At 43.4% G+C, this 9,742-nt stretch overlaps 1 protein-coding gene across 1 annotated transcript; it reads right to left on the reverse strand.

Annotated features, from left to right (window-relative positions):
• Nucleotides 1–237: 237 nt before the first annotated feature.
• LOC306921022 (E3 ubiquitin-protein ligase TRIM39-like) lies at nucleotides 238–2,109 on the reverse strand. Its single transcript, XM_079498075.1, has one exon. It carries the CDS (start codon nucleotides 2,101–2,103, stop codon nucleotides 409–411), a length of 1,695 nt encoding a protein of 564 aa, XP_079354201.1. The 5' UTR covers nucleotides 2,104–2,109; the 3' UTR covers nucleotides 238–408.
• Between the last annotated feature and the right edge of the window lie 7,633 nt (nucleotides 2,110–9,742).

The following is a 9,742-nucleotide window of genomic DNA, read 5'->3' on the forward strand; positions in this document are numbered from 1 at the left end:
TACCGCTGGGTGACCACTGACCACTGCAGCACACACACACACACATTTGTATTTTTTTATTTGGATCTGCACCAAAGGCGCAATACATTAAATCCAAACACTGATCAGAAGAAGGTTATTACTATTTGATACTACAGACGGATCAGTATTTTCGCATGCATGCACGCACACACAGCCTTTTTAAAAAATAAGAAAATAAAATGAGGAAAGGTTTTCATACATTAAATTGAAATTCTAACAATTTCATCAATAATAATTTCATGAATAAAATTAAAACAATTCCATAAATTCCACAAAAATAACTTTTAAGCGGAAGTGCATATAGCCCATCTACAAGCTCAAATATACTTAACTGCTTCCCCCAACAGCATCTCAGTCAAAAACATTGACCCCCCCGGCTGAGAAACACTAGTCGAATCTAAGGTGATAAGGAGAGATGATCAGAGGAGCAGAGTTGCTACCACCATCAATTGGCTCAAGACTGAAGAATGGAAAGAGTTTCTCAGTGAATGTGCAGCCAGTGAAAGAGTAGAGATGAACTCTGGTCTCCACATCATAAAAGGAGACCAGACCCTCCTCATAATCCACAAACACTCCTACTTTCTGGACCTTCTCTTTTACAGGGAGGAGGACAGCAGGGTCAGCAGCAGCCTTGTACTCATCTCCATTCCTCAACCATATAGTCCAGTAACCATTGTTGGGATTCAGTGGGATTACATTTTTCCTGTTGATGGACTCTCTGGCCACTCCTAAACTCCATCCAGTCTTCCCTGTAACCTGAACCTCATAGTAAAACCTTCCTGAAGAGAACCCTTGTTTTCCTAAGACATTGAAACATTTAGAGAATCTCTCTGTCTTGAGAGGGAGATTCCACAACGGAAAGATTCCCTGCGTCATCAGGATTCCCTGGACATACCAGGGAATCATATTTCTAGAACTCACTTGTTTTCCATCCTCAGACAGGATGAGGCAGGGATGTGCTGTATCAGGGTCCAGAGTTACATTCACCTCATATTGCTGGATGCCCCTCAACTCAACATCAATCAGATTCTTCTTCATCTCTTGACTGAGTGTCTTCTCCAGCTGAGCCACAGCTGTACTCAAAATCCCCACAGGTGAAGACTGATGGACATTGACCTTTGTCCAGTCCTTGGTTGGTGGAGGGGTGTTGATAGATGAGAGGTTCTGGAGTAGGTGGAGGTCGTCTTCAGTGTGTGAGAACTGTTTCAGCTCAGAGCTCCTCTTTTGTAATTGAGTGACTTCTTGTTGCAGATGTTTGATGAAGTCATCAGCCTGTTTCTCTGTTGTTTTCTGCTTCTCTTCGATCACATCAATGAGTTCAGCCTGGCTTCTCTCAATACAGCTGATCAGAGCAGTGAAGACCTGCACACTGTCTGCTATGACTGTATCTGCATCTCCCCTGCTGAGCTCTACTGAGCGTTTGACCTCCTGAATCTTCACTTGTCTCTCCTGGATCATCTGCTGAACTTCAGCCTCTGTCTTTCGCCACTCAGCCTTCCTTCCTTCACATTCTTCTTCCAGAGATACGATGTGATGTAACTTGTGGTCTGACTCAGTGCAGAACTGACAAACACACACACGGTCAGTCTTACAGAACAGCTCCAGAGGCCTGTCATGTTTCTTACAAATAAAATCTTCCATGTTCTTCACAGGGTCAATTAGTTTGTGTCGTTTTAACCCTGCAAGTGTCTGGTGAGGCTCCAGGTGAGTGTCACAGTAGGAGGTTAGACACACCAGGCAGGACTTCACAGCCTTGAGTTTGGTGTCGGTACAGACGTCACAGGAGACTTCATCTGGTTCAGCAGCCTCTCGCTTGGCGTTGTGATTTATTTTCAGCTGCAGCGACTTCCTAAACTGGTCGGCCATCTCAGAGATGACAGTATTGACGAAGATTTCTGGTCGCCTATGGAAGGTTTTGTTACAAAGTGGACACTTCCACACATCAGCGATGTCCCAGTGTTGTGTGATGCAGGCGTTGCAGTAGGTGTGTCCACATGGAGTGCTGACCGGAGCAGTGAACACATCCAGACAGATAGAACACAGGAACTGCTCTTCAGACAGGAGACTGCTGGCTGACGCCATTTCTACACACTGAGGATAAAAGTGAAAGTATCAGTGGTAGTTCTTGGGACGTTTTAACCACAGGCAAGCTAGGCAAATGCCTATGCTCCGTCATTGCCCCCCCCCCCCCACACCCCTTTTTTCCTTTTTGTTTTTACTGAAACGCAAATACTGAATGACAAAGTACTAAGAAATAAAACAAAAAAATTCATGACATCAATGAATTACCAGCTGCTGCCTTATATCCCATTGCTGAGAGGTCAGCTAGAGGCAAAAGGTGTGTGGTTGCCTAGAGACGAGGCAGCCAATCAGGACGATAGGTTGTCAGTACAGCCAATGAGAAACATAGGTCTCAACTACAGCAAGTGGGCGTGAAAGCAAGAACATTTACCAGCTGTGCTTACACAGCAGCTGGTAAAAAAAAGATTTTTGGGCAGTATCATCTTAATGGCATTACTGCTCACTGTTTATGCTGAACATTCTGTATGGATGTAGGTGCACACCTGTGTCACATGCAATGACATAATTTGTAAGGAGTTAACTAATCTGTATTGTCTCTGTCTGAAATTATGCTGCTGTAAACTGCAGTTTAAATCGGCTTTGCCTAGTGCCCATTATGATGAGAACACCTCCCTGAATGCTACTTCTCATTGCTTGATCGTTATTAATAGGATTGTATTGGAATAGAGCACAATAATGTTTAACAATGTTCTGTAGACTACTTTATTACATGTCATTTTTTTCCAATTGAAAGATCGGACTGAGGAATTTCAAGGAATATGAAGACATGAGAAAAGCACATTTGGATACAGTTTTATACAGTGGGCTACCTTATTATATACCTGATTTGCTGCGTTCCCTGGATCTGAGTGACATTTCAGCTCCGGGGAATGCAGCAAATCAGGCTGCAACCGCAGGCTAACCTAGCTCTGGTCCATAGCCTTCTACTGCTTCTACGAAGCAGTAGAAGGATATGGACCAGAGCTAAGACTAACCTTATATTGTCTTTTTGTGAATAATAATAAATCCTTATCTTGTACTCGCCTGTCTTGTCTTCAAGTGGTCAGTATTTATCTTATAGTCCTGTTGAAGGTTTTGTAAAGAGAGCGAGAACTGTAACTGAACTTCACCTCTCTTTTACTTTCCCTTTAGACTTATTGAGAAACGAAACTTTACTTGTAGAGTGTATGATGTTAACCCTTCACACCCTACACTCTTCTCAGTGGCAACTGCGCAACCATATTGTAGTGCCAAAGTCCAACACTTTATCACTTGCCAACGGCCAGGAATGATGTTAAGCCGTTTGCACAATAAAACTGAAGTTCAAACGTGTACGTTGAGTTCACAAATTATATTTATTCTCTGTACTGTTGTCCGTCACTTCAGCATACATAAAATAAGGAAAGACATACTGTCTTAAACAGAGCACGGCACCGCATAGTGTACAGACCAGCTGTCCTCAAGAACAGTGAAAAAACGGACAGTGTTGTCGTAAATATCGATTCTGAAAAATAAAAACGGTTCAATATGACATTTCCATTGTATCGATACTATTCTACTCCTCCCGTTGGGAGACAGCACAGAGCCCAGCGTACACACAGTCACACACACAGCCCCCTCCTTCCTGATTGGGAGGGGCTGAGTCTTCCTCTCACACTCAGAGGCTCTCATGACTATTATAAAAACATTTCGTCTCTGCTCAGAGCCTTAGATATATTAGACAGAGTTACGCAAACTGCGTTCACTTCATGGGGCCAGTCCAATGGCGGCTCTCCTTGACGGAGAGGTTTCACGGAGCGCAGCGCAGGCCGGAAAACTGACAGTTTGAGCAGAGCCATCTAATAGAAGAGTTACGATATAGAGGGTGCAGAAACCGAATGCTTGAGCGCTGTTAATGCAGCCTGAACTGAGACAAGCTGGAGTTGGAAATACATTGTTTTCAACGAGGGTGGCGCAAATATGAGCTATTTTAAGCATGTGTGCAACATGACAACTGTTTTAAAGTATTGTACATTAACAACTAAAGTCTCTTTAATGTTTATGCTGTACTATTACTACAAAACAATTTAAAATAAAGGGATTTAAGATCATTAAAGCTGGGCTGTTGAGTCCAATGCATTTCTGCCTACTTCCGGTCCAGGACTTGGCCCAGTTGGTTTAACCTGACTCCGCCAGATGGGGCAGCAGAGAGTACACTGGGTTCCCCCCTCCTGCTCCCATCTGGGAACTCTCAGGCAGACTTGATGCCCCGGCCACAAAACGGCCTGGCCTATCAGTGGCAGCTAGAGGCGGGATCAAGGCATACACAGTGCTGCCTTGATCCTGCCTTAATGTTTGTCTAGACAAGACAAATATTAAACCTATAGGAGGGGCTAGCGCCCCTTAAAAACTGAGGAGGCACGGCACGCAAAATTACTACTGGCCAATCATAGCATGTCTTTTCTGAGCCTGGAAGTGATGTCACTGAGGAGCAAGGGATGATTCTGACCTGGGAAAGTCCTGGGAAAGACGTGCTGTGATTGGTAGTCGGAGTGGCCAGTGGTGTTGTTGAGCAGCCTGCACCACTCAGTTCACACAGGTGTGATTTTTTTTTCCTGCTCCGATTCTGATAATTTGAAGATGGCGTGATCGGCCCCAATTTCTGATCACTGATCGGATCTGGACCCAAGTAACTAAGTAACTAATTGTCAGGATTGAAACATTCCCTACAGCCGCAAGTAAAAGACAACCTGTCCAATAGTAGCAGCTGGCTTTGGGACTGCTCAGCGCTCAACCTCCATGCGTGGTTCATGTCCAAATGACATCTCTGTAAATTAAGGCAGTCTGAACAAATGTTCTCAACCCTGACCAAGCCAACCATCTTTGCATGTGCTCAGTGCAAAACTATGTGAAATATAACAGACAGCCATAAAGTTAATGGCACGCATGCATGTGGTGCCCTTCGAGGCCATTGATGTGGAGACTATACACAGGTATAACACAGGTGTACAGTACCTCACATACAGCTTTCATTGAGTTTCAAGTACTTGGCATGGAAAATGCTTACAGAATCTGTGGCAAAGAAGGCCAGCACCTGTGTCACCTCAGCCGCAGAAACGTCAAGGTCTCAGAGAGGGTCCTGAAATCCTTATAACTCTGCTACTACAGTACAGTAACTACCCCAGAGCATCCTGACAGGGGCCATCACCGTCTGGTATACAAGAATAGTTCCTCCCAGGACCTGCTGTGAGCCCTATAGCTGTGGAAGGAAGTGCAGTCGGCCAAGCTAGCGCACCACTGGGACTTCACTGGGTGTTTGAGCAGAGCGAAAAGGATTCTGAAGGAGATATACAGTATCACATCATGCAGCAATGGTGCCGACACGGGCAGGCGAACGCCTGAACTGTCTCAAGGGCACCATGAAGAGACAACAGAGCATGCAATGTCCTATTCTCCTTCCGTTCAAAACTCCCTGCATTGAAATTTAAATTTGCACATATTGAACTATGTACTGTATATCGTTGTTGGGCAGAAACCTTGCTTTTTTCATGTTGTGGGCTTGTAGATCTGCTTACCGTCTGTGGGGTTTATAAATATTGAACCAATAAAAAATATTAACTTCAGAGCTTGCAACTAAATAAACTATTGAGTCCACTGTTGAGTCCATTGGAACACGGGTTCCTTTTTCCAATTCCTGAAAAGGAACCGTTTTTTGACATACAGACAACGACAATATACTTTTTACTACATATTGAGTATATCTGGTTGCTAAATCATTTCCCTTTCATATTATCTACACACCCTGTTGCTGCTAAAAGGTTTTCACCTGTATCTGTACTTTTTTTGAATACAGTATTGTTACCATGTTGTTGTACTGTATAGTGTTTGCAGCACAGAGCATATCCCACACAAACATTTCACTGCTTGAACTCGTATCGGTCGAGCGACGAATAAAACCCTCTTGAATCTTGAATCATCCTTCTGTGTGGGGTTCGGGGGGGGGGGGGGGGGGTGCAGTCTTCTAACCATTCATCTGAGGAGACAGAGAGGCGTCTGGAGTAACGTTAACTGACCGGGGCTGAGTGCTAGCTGGCAACAACAACACGTGTATATATACCAACCAGCCTCTTGTCTGCCAACAGACACCAATGGCTGCAAAGGTCTCTCCATTCTCACAAAGGTAACAGTTCTCTGCTCCTCCAGGAAACGGCTCCGCCATCCTTTTCGAATCGTCTGCCTATTCATGTTGTTCAATGTCTCCATCCATCCATCGCTCTCTCCCTCTCTGCTCAATGCGTCCTCCTCTATGTCCTCTCTTTGATATGACTTGTCCACTCACTGTGGCTATAGCAGCTGTCTGTCTCCCTGCTGCGGTGGAGACGGGGTTCACATTGTGTTACGCTTTCTATCAGAACATCACCGTCCGAGGATGATGCTTCGTGAATGTCACAGACCATCGGGTCCATGCAGAACCGTGTCCAACTCAACATGCTTGTTGAAATGTTGATAATATAAAAGATAGATATGCTAGGATAATACTTTATTGGACCAAAGAGGGAGTGTTTAGGTGTCATGTCATTAGGTGTCATAGACGCAACAGCAGCTGTAAGTTGTGTCTTTCAACAATGAATAGGAATTAATGTGAAAACCTGCAAAGTCAGTCACATTTTCAATTCAAGACAACCAATTCACATTATAATAGGGACGTTACCCTAATAACCTGATAACCCTACTAGTATACAGTACATACAAAACCAAACATCCAAAGCTAGATATTAGCCTATATATAATATGCTTCAGGCAGGGCTACTCTGCTACATTCACCCCCGCCCCCTCCCTCAGTTTGCTATTCTCCTGCATTGCCAATTTCAGATTGAGGCAAATGTTATTAATTAACTCGATTTTAATTGACAGTCATGTTATGCTGGCTTTAATAATATCAGTCTCATTTGCATATTCAGAGCCTATGGGGGGGCGGGGGTCACGGATAGAGAATGTCACTCATGCTGTGTGCTTCCTGAGGCGAGGAAATGAAGAGAGGCGTTTGATGTTTTACAAATAGTATAATCTGCCTGTGACTGCTTGATGTTTTACAAATAGTATTATCTGTCCATGACTGTTTGGGTACAGTATGTCACTGGCTTGCAGCCTGTGGCATGAATCATAAACACAGTGGTTTTCAACCCTTTTCAAATCAAGGCCCATTATTTATTCTGCATTTGAGCCACGTCGGACCACCATGTGGTGCATAGCCTCTCCGATCCAAAACTTTGAATATTGAGCCACGTCGGACCACCATGTGGTGATCTAGCCTCTCCGATCCAAAACTTTGAATATTTTGTTGTCGTTGGATAAGATTTTGTCCACAATTCCATGCTGTAATTCAGGGGTGCCCAAAAGGTAGATCGCGATCTACCAGTAGATCACAAAGGCTGTGCAGGTAGATCATATGACATGGCCCCAAAACATCTGACACTTACATTTAGGTGACTTGATTGATTGACATAAAAATTGCCTGTTAAACCACATTGTTGAGCACAAAGATCAGTAGCATTAGAAAGTTGCATACAAAAACAAAAACTATTTCCATTTCCCCCCCTATATAAAGTGTGTTTGTCATGTTCTTTAAACTATTTTCAGCAATGGGATCATATTTTTTGGTGGGTAGATCTTGTTGCGCTGGTCATTTTGAAAGTAGCTCTCAAGTCAAAAGTCTGGGCACCCCTGCTGTAATTGATATTGCTACCATAGGAGAGATAACAGGCAAACGTTGATCAAAATATCAATTAGTCTACATTCTCTAATTGTGTAGACTTTCTTGTAAGTCAAGTAATGCAGATTTTTAACAATGATTTAACTCTTGATAGCGTAAAATGAAACCATTGAACCATTGAAACCAATGAAACGGGTCCATTTGGTTTCCTTTTACACTAGAGTTAAAGATCTACAAGGGTCCATTTGGTTACCAACGGTCCATCATTTAGGCTGGAACCCCTTCAAGGACCACTGGTGGTAGCCTGGCTACAGATTTGTTTTGCCACAGGGAGATTTGCGTCTGGCCACTGCGAGGCTACACTGGTGGTCCACTGATTGAAAACCACTGATAGAACAGAAAGAGGGGGTTGCGTTGACTGACGGTTTTTGTGTCTTATTTTATCGATTGATTGATTGAAATATTTATTAACAGTTTGCAGAATTACAGTACATTTCAAGCACAACTCAATACGAAGGCTGTTAACACTTTAAGCAGCCAGGGTTATTTAATCCATTACATTCATGCGCCCAGTCGATTTATAAACACGGACCCCTTTTCCGGACGGACCGGCGGAAGTGGTTGATGTGTGTGTAGCAGCTAACAATAGCCACACCACTCTAGAGTCGATCGACAACAACGGGAGACAAGAATAAATCTATCGAGACTATAGCGACTGGACCGCGGAGCGCCGTCTAACACAGGATCTTTTTTCATAAAAAGACGGGATGATTTAGATCGCGAGTTATGAACGTTTTAAGATTTTCGTTTTCATCAGCTAAACAGGGGAGGGAGTTTTTCGATGACGTCTCACTCTTGCGCGTCATCGAGGAGAGCCCAGCAGGCGCGCCTGGGCTATACAACCATGTGATCCGTTCTCGTATTCAATAAACTTCGTCTTTTGGACAATACTTCGTCCTGAGCGTCGGGCGTTACTAATAGAAAGGACAAAGAACTTCGTCCTGGGCGTTCAGGGTGTTAACTGTGAGTGGACGACCCAATAAAGCATTACACTTGTTTACAAGAGGGTCCACCTTGTTCAATCGATGAAATTGTTATCGCACTTTAAGGTTAAAGCCACCATTATTCAATGCACCTTTCATCTTGTGCACAGCACAACCAAACTGTTGTGACTTTTATTAGCCTATAGGCTTAATTTATGCATCCACGTCGCAACAATGGTGTTGCTACTATAAATTAGATGTCAAGAGGCAATAAACACACAGAAGTTAAGCGTGGGCGAAGTTGTTATTGATATAGCCTAGAATACCATTATATCTATTATCTAAAATAAACGATATGCTAAAATATAATATTGATGAATTGAAAATGGAGGACCCTGATGTAAACATGTCTTAATGCTTTTTCTGGTTTTATCCTCGTAGCAGCTTTTTGTATTGACCTGTACTTCGTAAAACTGTACCCACATGCAAACTGTGAATTATACATTTTCAATCAATCAAATAGTAGTATTAACAATAGCCTACTATTATTATTTTTTTGTATTATTACCTCTATTATTATTATAGTAGCCTATACTAAGTATAGGCTAATGGTAATAATGGTAAAATAATATATTAATCTGGTAAAATGACACAATTCAGTTCATATAGTAGGCTATGACATCAAAGAAAGTGCCTGCACTGAAGCTGCAGAGCTACTGCTACTGTGAGAGGAGGGGGGTGTGTGTGTGTGTGTGTGTGTGTGTGTGTGTGTGTGTGTGTGTGTGTGTGTGTGTGTGTGTGTGTGTGTGTGTGTGTGTGTGTGTGTGTGTGTGTGTGTGTGTGTGTGTGTGTGTGTGTGTGTGTGTGTGTGTGTGTGTGTGTGTGTGTGTGTGTGTGTGCGCGCGCCCGTGCGCGCGCCCGTGCGTGTGGAGAGAGAGAGAGAGAGAGAGAGAGACGTGGTTTCCCCACAGACAGACAGACAGAA

Source organism: Electrona antarctica, assembly GCF_951216825.1.
Source record: "Electrona antarctica genome assembly, chromosome: 1".
Taxonomy (NCBI): Eukaryota; Metazoa; Chordata; class Actinopteri; order Myctophiformes; family Myctophidae; genus Electrona; species Electrona antarctica.

Coding starts and splice junctions, on each gene's coding strand:
- LOC306921022 (XM_079498075.1), bottom strand. CDS start 2,103: ATGGCGTCAGCCAGCAGTCTCCTGTCTGAAGAGCAGTTCCTGTGTTCT.